The sequence below is a fragment of the Salvelinus sp. IW2-2015 genome, linkage group LG20 (genome assembly GCF_002910315.2).
Source record: "Salvelinus sp. IW2-2015 linkage group LG20, ASM291031v2, whole genome shotgun sequence".
NCBI lineage: Eukaryota > Metazoa > Chordata > Actinopteri > Salmoniformes > Salmonidae > Salvelinus > Salvelinus sp. IW2-2015.
The window spans coordinates 57718474-57735135 of NC_036860.1; the positions used below are offsets into that span (position 1 = coordinate 57718474).

Genomic DNA, 16662 nt, shown 5'->3' on the forward strand with positions numbered 1-16662 from the left:
TTTGAGGTGTAGCCTTTTACACTAGTACCCGTATATGGTTGAAAATGGCAGATTTGGGCACTAATAAGCACCTAAGTTGGAGCGTAGTGGCTATACAGTAACCTGCTGTACATGACATCAGAGCTCTGGCTCTGCGCTTCACAGTGCTGCATGGGTTTTGACTGACAGCTGTTCTGAACTTGAGCATCGTGAGCAACAAGAAATTTCCCCCATCCCTCCTGCTAATTGGGCAACTTTTGGAAATCTTTTGTTGTCTGAGAGAGGGAATTTCTGTAAATTAAGAGGAATCTGTATTTTAAAAGATGACACGTTGAGGATTAGAATAAATACCACTTTGATGTCATACAAGCGAGCCAAACACCCGTGAGTCCAAATGTGCACTTCACATTTGCAAATCATAAAACAAATTTCATATACAGTGTCAACATTTATGATCAATATATTTGTTGTACAGTTACAAGATGACATGTCGTCATACCCTAGGTTGTTCTGAACAGAATCAGCCTATGTTTGTTTATTGTTAAGATAATTTGTCGCGGCACACGCACCTGAATGCACTCATCACTCCTTTCTATGGGCATCAACATTACAGTCTGTTTCTCTGAACTGCCCTGTGAAAGCTTAACACTGTAAGATCATATTTTATAACTTAGCTAGCCATGTTGGCAATAGTACAAGCTTTCAAATCATGCCCACCTGAACCCAGATTGTGATTTATAATGGACTGTTTCTGGATTGGGTAAACAACAACAGTAATTGTGTGAAGGTGGGGGGTTGTGTTCCAAATTTAACAAATGTGTGGTTGCGCCTCTATGGCACAGCAAGGAGAGCTCAAAAAAGTACCTTATTGTTGAAGACTTCTTTGAGTCATAAAAGTGCATTGAAATTGTTAAGAAACTGCACACTTTGGAGAGGTATGTGGCCACTTGGAGACACCAGTTAGTCCTCTCACTCAAACCCTTGTCATTTTTTTGTCTTAATTTTCACCTACCCCACATTTTCCAGGAATAGTCTTATCATGTTACTGAACGTATCCAGAGTATTTTCAGATTTCGTTATCAACAAATGTGGTGAAAAGTACAGTAAATGTGCAATGCACATAACATCAACATTGTAGTGTTTGGATTCGGTCTTGTGTCAAACTGTTGTGTATGTGTACTCACTCCCCTTTGGTCTAACCATTTCCTCCTTATCTTTAAACGGTTCCCTTTCTATTGCTACCATGGTTATGCATTTCATATTTCTCCTGAAGAAACATTTCATTTTAGCCCTATCTATATAGACCAATTCCCACAAGCATAAAGGGTTAAAAAGGCTTCTGAAGTTTGTAATCTTCTCTTTGAAATTACAGACTTGATATTCCCTTATGAAAAATGTATTAACACTTACAAAAATGTCCATTAATTATAATCCACATAATAATTCACATTTCCTGTTGCTGCAGGTTTATTTTCCATGTGTAGTTTAGCAGAGATGACCTGGGATGTATTGACATTTTTCTAACTATTATTGTGCAACAGATTTTTGAAAGCCATTCAGTTCAATTTTGTAGGCAAAAACACAATAAGTTACCTCTGCAATCAGGTCTACAGTGCCTATAGAAAGTTTACCACCCCCTTGGATTTCTTCACATTTTATTGTGTTTCAAAGTGGAATCAAAATGGATTTAATTGTCTTTTTTTTATCAATGATCTACACAAAATACTCTGTAATGTCAAAGAGGAAGGAAAATTCAAAAATGTGTAAAAGATTAATACAAAATAATACACTACTATACCTATTCGCCCCCCTGAGTCAATACATGTTAGAAGCACCTTTGGCAGCGATTACAGTCTTTCTGGGTGAGAGCTTTGCACACCTACAGTGGGGGGGGAAAGTATTTAGTCAGCCACCAATTGTGCAAGTTCTCCCACTTAAAAAGATGAGAGAGGCCTGTAATTTTCATCATAGGTACACTTCAACTATGACAGACAAAATTAGGGGAAAAAATCCAGAAAATCACATTGTAGGATTTTTTATGAATTTATTGGAAATTCTGGTGGAAAATAAGTATTTGGTCACCTACAAACAAGCAAGATTTCTGGCTCTCACAGACCTGTGAATTCTTTCGTTAAGAGGCTTCCTCTGTCCTCCACTCGTTACCTGTATTAATGGCACCTGTTGAACTTGTTATCAGTATAAAGACACCTGTCCACAACCTCAAACAGTCACACTCCAAACTCCACTATGGCCAAGACCAAAGAGCTGTCAAAGGACACCAGAAACAAAATTGTAGACCTGCACCAGGCTGGGAAGACTGAATCTGCAATAGGTAAGCAGCTTGGTTTGAAGAAATCAACTGTGGGAGCAATTATTAGGAAATGGAAGACATACAAGACCACTGATAATCTCCCTCGATCTGGGGCTCCACGCAAGATCTCATCCCGTGGGGTCAAAATGATCACAAGAACGGTGAGCAAAAATCCCAGAACCACACGGGGGACCTAGTGAATGACCTGCAGAGAGCTGGGACCAAAGTAACAAAGCCTACCATCAGTAACACACTACGCCGCCGTCAAATCATGCAGTGCCAGACTGTCTCCCTGCTTAAGCCAGTACATGTCCAGGCCGTCTGAAGTTTGATAGAGAGCATTTGGATGATCCAGAAGAAGATTGGGAGAATGTCATATGGTCAGATGAAACCAAAATATTACTTTTTGGTAAAAACTCAACTCGTCGTGTTTGGAGGACAAAGAATGCTGAGTTGCATCCAAAGAACACCATACCTACTGTGAAGCAGGGGGTGGAAACATCATGCTGGGGCTGTTTTTCTGCAAAGGGACCAGGACGACTGATCCGTGTAAAGGAAAGAATGAATGGGGCCATGTATCGTGAGATTTTGAGTGAAAACCTCCTTCCATCAGCAAGGGCATTGAAGATGAAACGTGGCTGGGTCTTTCAGCATGACAATGATCCAAAACACACCGCCCGGGCAACGAAGGAGTGGCTTCGTAAGAAGCATTTCAAGGTCCTGGAGTGGCCTAGCCAGTTCCAGATCTCAACCCCATAGAAAATATTTGGAGGGAGTTGAAAGTCCGTGTTGCCCAGCAACAGCCCCAAAACATCACTGCTCTAGAGGAAATCTGCAGAGGAATGGGCCAAAATACCAGCAACAGTTGTGTGAAAACCTTGTGAAGACTTATAGAAAACGTTTGACCTCTGTCATTGCCAACAAAGGGTATATAACAAAGTATTGAGATAAACTTTTGTTATTGACCAAATACTTATTTTCCACCATAATTTGCAAATAAATCATAAAAATCCTACAATGGGATTTTCTGGATTTTTTTTTCTAATTTTGTCTGTCATAGTTGAAGTGTACTACCTATGATGAAATTACAGGCCTCTCTCATCTTTTTAATGGGAGAACTTGCACAATTGGTGGCTGACTAAATACTTTTTTGCCCCACTGTATATTGTGCAATATTTACCTATTATTTTCTAAATTCTTCAAGCACTTTCAAGGTGTTAGGGATCATGGGTAGACAGCAATTTTCAAGTCTGACATAGATTTTCAAGCAGATTCTGTCAAAACTGTAACTTGGCTACTCAGGAACTTTCACTGTCGTCTTGGTAAGCAACACCAGCGTAGATGCCTTTGTGTTGTAGATTATTGTCCTGCTGAAAGGTGAATTCCTCTCCCAGTGTCTAGAGTAAAGTAGACTGAAGCATGTTTTCCTCTAGGATTTTGCCTGTGCTTAGCTCCATCCCGTACCTTTTCATCCTGAAAAACTCCCCTGTCTTTGCCGATGTCAAGCATACCCATACCATGATGCAGCCACCATCATGCTTGAAAGTAAGGGGGCAGTTACTCAGTGATATGTTGGATTTGGCCCAAACGTAAGGCTTTGCATTTAGACCAAAAAGTTTATCCCTTTGCCATGTATTTTGCAATATTACTGTTGTGCCTTGTTGCATGTATGTTTTGGAATATTTTTATTCTATATATTTGTATTCTTCTTTTTACTCTGTAATTTAGGTCATTATTGTGGAGTCACTACAATGTTGTTGATCCATCCTCAGTTTTCTTCCATCACAACCATTGAACTGTGTGGTTTAATTAACTTGACCAGCTTAAAGATATATTCAATGTCTGATTTGTTATTGTTACCCATTGTCACGCCCTGGCCTTAGTATTCTTTGTTTTCTTTATTATTTTAGTTAGGTCAGGGTGTGACATGGGTTAGGTTTGTGTTTTTTGTATTGTCTTGGGTGGTTTGGAGTGTCTAGGGGGATTTGTTAGAGTGTATGGGTTTTGTGTGAGTGGATGTGTCTAGAATAGTCTATGGTTTAGTATGTGTCTAGTATAGTCTATGGTTGAGTGTAGGTGTTTAGAAAAGTCTATGGCTGCCTGATTTGGTTCTCAATCAGAGACAGCTGGTCATAGTTGTCTCTGATTGGGAGCCATATTTAAGGGAGCCATAGGCTTTAGGTATTTGTGGGAAATTGTCTATGTAGAACGTTTGTAGCCTGTATGTATGTGCACAACGTTTGTAGCTTCACGGTCGTTTTTTTGTTTTTGTTTAGTTTGTATAGAGTTTGGTCGTGTTCATCTTCGTGGTTTAATAAAGGAAGATGGCTTATTTTCCAAATGCTGCGTTTTGGTCCGTCTTTCAACCACACGATCGTGACAGAATTTCCCACCAAAGGACCAAGCAGCGTGTGAAACGGCAACAGGACCCACCTACACAGGATTTCTGAGTGGGGAGGACGAATGGATGGAAAGGGACCTTGGGCTCAACCTGGAGAATATCGCCCGCCAAAGCTGAGCTGGAGGCAGCGAAAGCAGAGAGGCGGCGATATGAGGAGGCAGCACGGAGGCAAGGCTGGAAGCCCGTGAGTACTACCCAAAAATTTCTTGGGGGAGGCTAGGAGGTAGTGGGCCAAGGGCAGGTAGGAGACCTGCCCCACTTCCCAGGCTAACCGTGGAGAGCGGGAGTACGGGCAGACACCGTGTTACGCAGTAGAGCGCACGGTGTCTCCTGTACGTGTGCATAGCCCAGTGCGGGTTATTCCACCTCCCCGCACTGGTAGGGCTAGATTGAGCATTGAGCCAAGTGCCATGAAGCCGGCTCTACCTATCTGGCCACCAGTACATCTCCTCGGGCCGGCTTACATGCACCAGCCTTACGCATGGTGTCCCCGGTTCGCCTACATAGCCCGGTGCGGGTTATTCCACCTTCCCGCACTGGTCGGGCGACGGGGAGCATTCAACCAGGTAAGGTTGGGCAGGCTCAATGCTCAAGGGAGCCATTACGCCTGCACGGTCCGGTATTTTCGCGCCACCTCCCCGCCCCAGTCCTGTTCCACCAGTGCCAACACCACGCACCAGGCTTTCGTGTCTCCAGAGCCCTGTTCCTCCTCCACGCACTCGTCCAATGGTGCGTGTCTCCAGCCCATTACCACCAGTGCCTACACCACGTACCAAGCCTCCTGTGTGTCCCCAGAGTCCTGTGCGTCCTGTTGCTGCTCCCCCCACTAGCCCTGAGATGCGTGTCCCCAGCCCGGTACCACCAGTTCCGGCACCACGCACTAGGCCTAATGTGCGTTTCCAGGGTCCAGTATGCCCTGTTCCTGCTCCCCGCACTAGCCCTGAGGTGCGTGTCCCCAGCCCGGTACACCAGTTCCGGCACCACGCACCAGGCCTACAGTGCGCCTCAGCCGGCTAGAGCCATCCGTCTCTCCAGCGCCATCTGAGCCATCCGTCTCTCCAGCGCCATCTGAGCCATCCGTCTCTCCAGCGCCATCTGAGCCATCCGTCTCTCCAGCGCCATCTGAGCCATCCGTCTCCCCAGCGCCATCTGAGCCGCCCGTCTGTCCCGAGCCGTCAGAGCCGTTCGTCAGTCAGGAGCCGCTAGAGCCGTTCGTCAGTCAGGATCTGCCAGAGCCGCCAAACAGACAGGATCTGCCAGAGCCGCCAACCAGACAGGATCTGCCAGAGCCGCCAACCAGACAGGATCTGCCAGTGCCGCCAACCAGACAGGATCTGCCAGAGCCGCCAACCAGACAGATCTGCCAGAGCCGCCAACCAGACAGGATCTGCCAGAGCCGCCAACCAGACAGGATCTGCCAGATCCGCCAGCGAGCCATGAGCAGCCAGATCCGCCAGCCACCATGAGCAGCCAGACGTCAGCCAGCCATGAGCAGCCAGATCCGTCAGCCAGCCATGAGCAGCCAGATCCGTCAGCCACCATGAGCAGCCAGATCCGTCAGCCAGCCATGAGCAGCCAGATCCGTCAGCCAGCCATGAGCAGCCAGATCCGTCAGCCAGCCATGAGCCGTCCAGCCAGGATCCACCAGAGCCGTCCAGCCAGGATCCGCCAGAGCCGGCCAGCCAGGATCAGCCCTTCAGTCCGGAGCTGCCGTACCTCAGTCCGGAGCTGCCCCTTATCCTGGGGCTGTCCCTTATCCTGGTGCTGTCCCTTATTCCTGGTGCTGCCCCTTAGTCCGGTGCTGCCCCTTAGTCCGGTGCTGCCCCTTAGTCCGGTGCTGCCCCTTAGTCCGGTGCTGCCCCTTAGTCCGGTGCTGCCCCTTAGTCGTGCTGCCCTGCGTGCTGCCCTTAGTCCGTGCTGCCCCTTATTCCAGTGGGGCTAGGAAAGCGGGTAGTGACTATGGTGGGGTGGGGACCACGACCAGTGCCGGAGCCGCCGCCGTGGACGGAAGCCCACCCAGACCCTCCCCTAGACTATGTGCTGGTGCGCCCGGAGTTCGCACCTTAAGGGGGGGGTTATGTCACGCCCTGGCCTTAGTATTCTTTGTTTTCTTTATTATTTTAGTTAGGTCAGGGTGTGACATGGGGTTAGGTTTGTGTTTTTTATTTGTCTTGGGTGGTTTGGAGTGTCTAGGGGGATTTGTTAGAGTGTATGGGTTTGTGTTGAGTGGATGTGTCTAGAATAGTCTATGTGGCTAGTATAGTCTATGGTTGAGTGTAGGTGTTTAGAAAAGTCTATGGCTGCCTGATTTGGTTCTCAATCAGAGACAGCTGGTCATAGTTGTCTCTGATTGGGAGCCATATTTAAGGGAGCCATAGGCTTTAGGTATTTGTGGGAAATTGTCTATGTAGAACGTTTGTAGCCTGTATGTATGTGCACAACGTTGTAGCTTCACGGTCGTTTTTTGTTGTTTGTTAGTTTGTATAGCAGTTTTGTGTCGTGTTCATCTTCGTGGTGTTAATAAAGGAAGATGGCTTATTTTCCAAATGCTGCGTTTTGGTCCGTCTTTCAACCACACGATCGTGACACCCATCTACCAATCACTGCCCTTCTTTTGGAGGCTTTCGAAAAGCTCCCTGGTCTTTGTAGTTGAATTTGTGCTTGAAATTCAATACTTGACTGAGGGACATTACAGATAGATGTTGTATGTATGGGGGACAGGGGAAGGGGTAGTCATTCAAAAAACATGTCAATCCCTATTATTTCACACAGATTGAGTCCATATAACTTATTATGTGATTTGTTAAGCCAAATGTTGCTTCTGAACTAATTTAGGCTTGCCTAAACAAAGGGGGTGAACACCATAACTATATTTTAGTTATTTAATTTTATTAATTTCTAGAACTTTGTAGAATTTATTTTCACATTGTGGAGTATTTTGTGTAGAACAATGACAAAATGTTTCAATTAAATCTATTTCAATCCCACTTTGTAACATAATGTGAAAAATGTTTAAGACTTTCTATAGGCAATTTCTATAGGCACTGTGCCTGTTATAGAATATTGCAAAACTGATGATGTTGAGTGCAACCTTGGTTAGATAAACAAGCAAAAGGAAGCAGGAAGCTCACAGAGTTGCTGTGCAGCGGAGAGATTAATGTGGCTGCCGAGACATAGTTTCAAAGAGTTGCTTATTTTGGTGTGGCTTCACTGGAAATGAGCCCTTCAATAGTAGTAAGAGATCACCGTGTGGCTTCATAGTTGGGATAGGGGATATATCTGAAGGATGAGGTCAGAGTTGGCATAAGCAGCACTTACTCTACCAATCTGTTTACATAGCTGATGGAGATGTGTTTTTATGGTTTTTGATTAATGATGTCATTTTGTTGTTGTGTTTGAGGTTTTTGCTGTTGTTTTTCACTTCATCAATACAGTTTTACCCTTTTCACCAGAACACAGGAACCATGCATCATCCTTAAGCACTTTGCTAAATAGTCATTACACACAGTCAAAGGATGAGGATCTAGACCACAATGAGAGAGTGCAAAACAGACTAGAGAACAGACTCCCAGGGCTGTGTGAAGTGCTGCAGAGCAGAGAGGCATGAGGTAAAAAACCACAGCAGATGATGTTTGTGAGATGAGTGCAGAGATAAGGCCACCAATGTGTGGTTTCATAGGGGGAGGCGGGGCAGGCTGCTTGGTTCCTTCAGAACTCTGGAGAGAGAGGTGTGTGCCAACCAGGCTTTACGGAGCATTCCAGAGAATGGTGTGCAGCTAGGCAAGTGTTGACTAACCTTTCACCCTTCTCATAACCATCTCCCCTCACTCAGGTATCAGTGTAGTGGATAGGGGTATACTACAGAGCAGGATCAATTAGTTATAGCCAGCTTATTTTGAAAACAGCCAGAAACAATTGCTTTTGGTTGTTTAGTAAATTAGACAATGCCCATATAAAGAATGTATTTTTTAAGATGAAAAAAAAGTGATTTCAGAACATTTAGGCAAGTTAGCTCCTTGAACCTGCTTTGTAGTATACCTCTTAGTAATCTCTCATTGACAGACCAAATTAGGTGATATTTTAATTCTGAGTTAACCCCTCAGAGGTGGCCCCTCAACATAAACAGTGCAAGAGCCAGTGAGTGTAGAGAGGAATAGGATTCTTTCCCTTCGCCCACAGGTTTTTCTCATCTTTCTTCTACACCAAACCCAGCATCACAACCACAGCAGCCACCCACAGATGCATTCGAGAGCTCACACCAACATCTACCCTCCGCCCACGAGCACCCGCAGTTACCCACACCTCCACACACACACACACTCGTCCCTCACCTTCCCTCCAATCCTCCTTCACAATATGAAAGATCTAGGGTATTTTACTCTCTCTACTGTTAATGTATTTATTTTTAAAAATTCTCTACTGTTAAATCATTATAAACACGTTAGTCAAAATATTTATTTTCATCAGTGCAGTTTGGTAATACTGTACATTAAAGTTTTAAAGTTGAAAGTTTGATGTTAGACAAGAAGCCATTTGAGTGTTGCTTACATCACCTACTTTTTGTATGTCAGGAAAATGTGAGGCATTTTAATGAATACATTTCTACATTGTCCTTAAACACCACTGTATACACAGTGAAGCCAACAGACCATAGGTCTTACCAGCTTGTGCTGGACTCTCTTAGCTGGGATCTTCTAAGAACTTGCAATGGGTCAGATGCATAAATAGTGAATAAGAACTAAAAGGGGCATTACAAACCATGTTTAAACTGAATTGAAAGCCAGAAAACTAACACAAATGAAGAGTTTATTTACAAAGCGCTATATCCACTAATGTTTAGCATTTGTGTTTTTTCATCAGAAATAATTGCTTATGGGTACTTTTGTGTGTGTACTGTTTTCAGATGTTTAATTAATAGATTTTTTAAAATCCATTGTTTAGCTGGAATGGAATGTTCGTATCCTGTATATTTGACAGTGATATGTAGTTGTCTCACCTAGTTGTCTTAAAATGAATGCACTTACTGTAAGTCACTCTGGATAAGAGCATCCACTAAATGACTGACAAAAAAATATTGACGACACAAATGTAGCATTTGTACATTTCTTTATTATAAATGTAGTTATTTGTTACATTTGACTGTGTAAAACCTAGCAGTACTACTTATTTCTCTGAGAGTGAGGCACATATATTGCATTTAGCAAAAAAACATGATTATTTGTCTCTCTGAAATGAAACCATCAAGGGATTTTAAACAAATACATGTCTGTCATTGAACAACCCCATGCCATGATTAGATAGTGAAAAATCACACCGATCTCTATAATACGTTTTTTAAACAATAAAAGCTAATTTACCAACATTTCAGAAAATTGATATATAAACTCAGCAAAAAAAGAAACTGACCTTTTTCAGGACCCTGTCTTTCAAAGATAATTCGTAAAAATCCAAATAACTTCACAGATCTTCATTGTAAAGGGTTTAAACACTGTTTTCCATGCTTGTTCAATGAACCATAAACAATTAATGAACATGCACTTGTGGAACGATCGTTAAGACACGAACAGCTTACAGACGGTAGGCAATTAAGGTCACAGTTATGAAAACTTAGGACACTAAAGAGGCCTTTCTACTGACTCTGAAAAACACCAAAAGAAAGATGCCATGAGGACTGCAGATGTGGCCAGGGCAATAAATTGCCATGTCCGTACTGTGAGACGCCTAAGACAGCGCTACAGGGAGACAGGACAGACAGCTGATCATCCTCGCAGTGGCAGACCACGTGTAACAACACCTGCACAGGATCGGTACATCCGAACATCACACCTGCGGGACAGGTACAGGATGGCAACAACAACTGCCCGAGTTACACCAGGAATACACAATCCCTCCATCAGTGCTCAGACTGTCCTCAAAAGGCTGAGAGGGGCTGGACTGAGGGCTTGTAGGCCTGTTGTAAGGCAGGTCCTCACCAGACATCACCGGCAACAACGTCGCCTATGGGCACAAACCCACCATCGCTGGACCAGACAAGACTGGCAAAAAGTGCTCTTCACTGACGAGTCGCGGTTTTGTCTCACCAGGGGTGATGGTCGGATTCGCGTTTATCATTGAAAGAATGAACATTACACCGAGGCCTGTACTCTGGAGCGGGATCGATTTGGAGGTGGAGGGTCAGTCATGGTCTGGGGCGGTGTCACAGCATCATCGGACTGAGCTTGTTGTCATTGCAGGCAATCTCAACGCTGTGCATTTCAGGGAAGACATCCTCCTCCCTCATGTGGTACCCTTCCTGCAGGCTCATCCTGACATGACTCTCCAGCATGACAATGCCACCAGCCAGACTGCTCGTTCTGCTCGTTTCCTGCAAGACAGGAATGTCAGTGACCTGCCATGGCCAGCGAAGAGCCCGGATCTCAATCCCATTGAGCACGTCTGGGACCTGTTGGATCGGAGGGTGAGGGCTAGGGCCATTCCCCCCCAGAAATGTCCGGGAACTTGAAGGTGCCTTGGTGGAAGAGTGGGGTATCTCACAGCAAGAACTGGCAAATCTGGTGCAGTCCATGATGAGGAGATGCACTGCAGTACTTAATGCAGCTGGTGGCCACACCAGATACTGACTGTTACTTCTGATTTTGACCCCCCCCCTTTGTTCAGGGACACATTATTCCATTTCTGTTAGTCACATGTCTGTGGAACTTGTTCAGTTTATGTCTCAGTTGTTGAATCTTGTTATGTTCATACAAATATTTACACATGTTAAGTTTGCTGAAAATAAACGCAGTTGGCAGTGAGAGGACGTTTCTTTTTTTTCTGAGTTTAGCATTTTGGAATGAAACTCTTCAATTTGAAGTGTAAAAGCGCAGAAAAAAAACGTGCTGAATTCAGAATACCCCAAAAGTTTTCCATAACATGGAAATGGTTAACAGAGTAAGGGGTTTTCCTTTCCTGTCACGTTACAGGACACATTGGTCATATCACAAATGCAATGGAACCTTGTCTTTGTAATACTGAAACCTGTTGAAATAAGCATAAATGTTAAGTCATTCTCACAACATCCTGTAATGGGAAATGGTTTGAACATTTCTACAAACTTTGTGGTAAATGCTCCTTTTTCTCAAACTCTTGTTCAATGATAAGGTTAGTGTTGAGTAAGATGAGTACATTCTGACCTCATTTGAAACCAAAACAGTTCATTTGAGTAGACAGGAAGTGTTTTGTATAGGTTACTGGTTTGTTTTTCTCTTCATGGTTGTTGGTACAAAAGCAGGAAGGATATCTTCTTGTTAAATGCATGTATGTCTCAGGTTGTTTCACAACAGCAAAGAAATCTGAACATTATTCCAATGTTCAAATGACCAGATCCTTACTCTATTAAAAAAGTGTTTGAATGGAAAAGGTTATATATTCTTCTGTGTAAATACAGTATACAAGGTGTCCATAACAGCAAGCCTTGCTCATATTGTAATGCTTAGAGCACTGCTTGAGTTGGCATCCCCCACCTCCACAAGCAATTCTCTGAAATTCTCTCATAAGAATGTGATCTGGTGCCATGGCACAAACCCAGATAAAACTTCAAAGACTGAGCCCCATTATATCCCTGAGAATAGTGTGCTCATAATATGATAATAATCATCTTTAAATTAGAGTTAGGGTTATCCTGCCCATTGCTGAAACATTTACCCGACAATTGTTACAGAGGCACAAAGATCATACCCCCAAGACATGCTATAGCTCTCACAATTACCGATAACAGGGAAGGTTAGCATTCTTTGAGGGGTTTGATCTTTATGCCTCTGTAACTTTCTCACTCATTATTATTCATGAGTTATTCATGATTTTCTGTAATCATGGTAGCATCCATAATAGAAGTGTTCTAAAACATATTCTATTCTTGGGCACAACATAATCTGAAACACTACCAAAGCAAACTGCAAATGCATCCAACAAGTTTGTAGAGTCACAAGCTTGATGTAGTCATTGTGTGCTATGAATATGGGACCAAATACTAAACATTTGACTACTTTAATAAAAATATAAGAGAATTTGTCCAAATACTTATGACTAGATACGTAAAGTGCTTTCATTCCTGAACAGCTTTTCATTTCTAAACAGCTTTGGCTGTAACTAATGGGGATTCTAATAAGATACTAATACTATTATATGTGAAAATACCCTCAAATAAAAGGTGACATTTTATACTGTCATCTCAAAACCTTAGCCAATGTCACTCAGAGTAAGAATGCAATAAGCAGCTCTAGTCTTGAAAAGATAATTCCATTTTTCTCTCTCTCTCTGTGTGTGTGTGTGTGTGTGTCTCTCTTCCTCCCTCTCTCTCTCTCTGTGTGTCTCTCTCTCTGTGTGTGTGTGTGTGTGTCTCTCTCTCTTCCTCCCTCTCTCTCTCTCTTCCTCCCTCTCTCTTTTCTGCTCTCCTCTGTCATATTTATACTGACAGTTCAGTGAGACAGCTGAGACATTTTGAGTTCCTTGTGCGTGTGTGCGCCAGAGTCTCACCTCTGTATTTGGGGGCACTACATCTTACATTAGTGTGACTGCTTTGTGAGAAATGGCATACAGCCTATGGATTGCCTTACTCATGCTCCCGGTTCTGGTGCACTCTCAAAGTGGAGAAGAATTGGTTGACAATGGTGAGCTGCCATTCCTCTTTAAGAGTTCTATTTAAATGATTCACTGATTTAATCCTGAAGTCTAAGTGCATTATTTGTGTCCAACACAGTGATGGTGCAACATTAACTGTTCATTCTCATTCTGTACCAAAATGTATTTGACAAAAGGTTTGCTGCTCTTGAACCCATTCAAACCACTGAAATTGTTTTGTTTTGTTGCCTTTCCTTTCCTTTCCTTTCCCTTCCAGAACCCAGAATACTCTGCACCTCTCATCTCAGTGTCTCGGCAGCAAACAGCCTAACCTGCCACCTTGATGATGACACCGATGATGATGATGAAATGGAGGACATAAAAGCCATGAGTCTTTGGTAATAAACCTCCTAGAAGACCACTGAACATCAGTTGTGTTAGTTAGGAGTTTATACAACACAAAGGACAAATATCATGGGTGGAAGAACACCCTTACTGCATATTCAGATATCCAGATGTGTAAAATCCTCAAATGGATTAAGAAATAATTTATTGATAAGGTGATTTTATTAACATTATGTTTACAGCTACACAGATTACAAAAAGCAACGCTGTTTGAAAGAGAAGGGGAATAATGTCACATTTACAGACCTGGACACTCTGCGATCGTATAATCTCACCGTTCAATTAAAACGAGGTGGCACATTTTGGAAAACAATGAGTTTGAAAAAAATAAGTAAGTTATCATGTATTTCATACATTCTCACCCTATGGTTTGAATGAAAGTAACATGAGGCATTTTTACATGACACCTATCAATTGATAGCCCTTAGTTGGCACTTGCATCAATTGCCCTTAACACTTATCCCGTCTTTCTTATCGATCTTTATGTTTCAGTTAAACCCAGGAGTCCTTGGGTGGTGAATGCCACATTTCTGAAGAGCTCCAACCGGGCTCTTATATACATTGGTAATCCATACCTGAAGGATTACCTGAAACCCAGCAATCAACTGTTCCAACTTCGCATCTGGAGTGTCAAAAATACTCTGGTACAATTGCCAAAAGCCAATTTTTCTTGGATTTGTGGATACAAAAGCTTAATTATATTACCATAATTTCCATATCATTGAATCAGAATAGGCAGAATCTACCACACACTCAAAACTGATTAGTGAAGGCGGAGGAGGCAAAACGCAAAACTGGAGAAACAGGAAAAAGTCTCTGCACACTTCCAGACAGATTTATTTTAATAGAGGCTAAGCTTTCGGTCAGTCGACCTTCATCAGAGAATATCATTCAATTGAGGCTGTTCTGAGGGAAAAAGGGGGTGCAACTAAATATTAGGAAGGTGTCTTATTGTCTTGTTCTTCTTTTACGGTGTACCCTGTTCAAAGGTTAAAAACATAACCTATCAGCCTCTGATCATTGAGGGGAACGAGTACCTCCATAAGAACACAGAGTATAATGTCAAGGTGCGAGCCAAGCCAAGCGGGGGGTACTTTGATGGCAGCTGGAGTGAGTGGAGCACCTCTATCAGTTTCAGCACCAACACAGGTAAAAAAGGACTTGTATCTAAAAAGCATAGCATGATATCTGGACTGTGTAGTTAGGTGGAAGTGATAGAGCAAGGTACAGGAAATGTGAGTCACATGCATCATCTCTCTCCCACTTCCCTACAGAGACAGACGTGCAGGTGCTTTCCTATTCTCTCATCGTGCCCATTGCTGCTCTGCTGTTGGTTACTTTGGCAGTTGGTATTTTCTGGAGAAAACAGTGAGTATCAAATTGATCTCCTTTTCCTCTGCACATCATATTTTGTGTGTGTGTGTGCATGTCCTCCATGTCATCCTCTGGATGTCTCTCTGTCCTCACAGAATACATTCCTTCATATGGCCAAGCATTCCACATCCCAAACACACACTTCTCCAGATCGCCCAGACCTATGAGCCAATGAAGGTAAGTCCTCTGATATGCACTAGACAGTGAACGATAATGGCCATAATAAGTTATGAGGATATTGTTTTATTCCGTCTCTTTCCTTTGACCCAGCAGGGCCCACCTGTGAGCTTTAGCCCCGAGGTGTTCAGTGACCTCAACATCCAGCTGGTGGAGCCGGACAAGGAGCAAGACCGTACCTCCCTACCCCCTGACTCTGACTCCCATCGACTCGCTGAGGTCAAAGATCAATGCCTCATTCAAGAGCGTGATGGGGATACGACGTCCTGCCATACCACCAGTAGTGGAGGGTCGGAGACCATACTGCTTAGGTGTGAGTCCCCAGGAGTGCACCTCAATGGTGGGGCGGGGAGCAGTGGGAACAGTGGCTCCACTGTGGGGTTCCTGGATCTGAGGAGTGACTTTGAGAGCATGGAGACAGATGACAGTGATGGTAACATTGGTCCTGAGGGGCTAGGTGCTACTCAGCAAGGAGGCAAGGATGAGGCTTATGTCACCATGTCTAGTTTCTATCAGATCCAGTGAGAGAGAGATGGAGAGACAGACAGACAGACAGAGAGGGAGCGAGACAGACAGACAGAATTATCTATTCAAGATGAATTATAGCTGCTTATTACATTCTTACCCTGAGTGACTTTGGCTGCTTTTATTTGAAGTCCATTTAATTCACCGTGACTCAAACTGACTATCCACTGACTCCCAGTATCGCAAGAGACTAGCAGAACTCAATGCACATGTTATTTACAAATGATAGGAGACAGAACAGGAATCATCCTCATTGTGTTTGTTTGGTTTTGTGTTATTAATCTGTTGCTAGTTGCTAAGAAACAAGACAAGGGAGGACTTAAACAACTTGAAATACAACGCGACACCTCCCTTATTATCCTTTCTGTGTTTGCACATCCCATACTATATCAACCCCGTCGGTATACTGACGAGCCACCATGACACCTTGGCGTTATACATACTGCTGCTTCATATCACAGAGATACTCTTTACCATGACAACAGCTGCTAAATAAACCTAGGGCTCTATTCAATCCGTATTGCGGAAGTTCAGCGTTACAGCATGAATGAAATATAAAGGCAATGTTCCTGCGTTATCGGAGAATGCATTCGCGGTAAACGTTGCATATGTCGGCTCAATCGGAAATTACCCTTCAATTTCTATTGCGCAATGTGTAACGCTTCAGTGATACGGATTGAATAGAGCCCCTAGAATGTCAATTCCTCGGGGTTTAAACCCTTCTACACATTCTATACATAATTTAATCACAGTTTATGTGTTTGTTTGTCATTATGTTTTACATTTTTTGCACATAAGTGATTGTATTTCCTGCACAGTTACCGGTATGTTATTTTTTTTACACTGACTTGGATGTATTATAGTATTATACTATACTATGTACTATCATACA

At 43.3% G+C, this 16662-nt stretch overlaps 1 protein-coding gene across 2 annotated transcripts; it reads left to right on the forward strand.

The window, feature by feature from the left end:
- The first annotated feature begins 13172 nt into the window (after window positions 1–13172).
- Window positions 13173–16355, forward strand: LOC111982155 (interleukin-7 receptor subunit alpha). Of its 2 annotated transcripts, none has more exons than XM_024013762.2 (8): window positions 13173–13339; window positions 13567–13687; window positions 13877–14025; window positions 14187–14338; window positions 14684–14843; window positions 14969–15062; window positions 15164–15245; window positions 15339–16355. In XM_024013762.2, exons 1-8 carry the CDS (start codon window positions 13258–13260, stop codon window positions 15768–15770), a joined length of 1272 nt encoding a protein of 423 aa, XP_023869530.1. In that variant the 5' UTR covers window positions 13173–13257; the 3' UTR covers window positions 15771–16355. The 2 variants fall into 2 exon arrangements, with proteins under 2 accessions (XP_023869530.1, XP_023869531.1); XM_024013763.2 differs by having other exon boundaries at window positions 15342–16355.
- The last annotated feature ends 307 nt before the right edge of the window (window positions 16356–16662 follow it).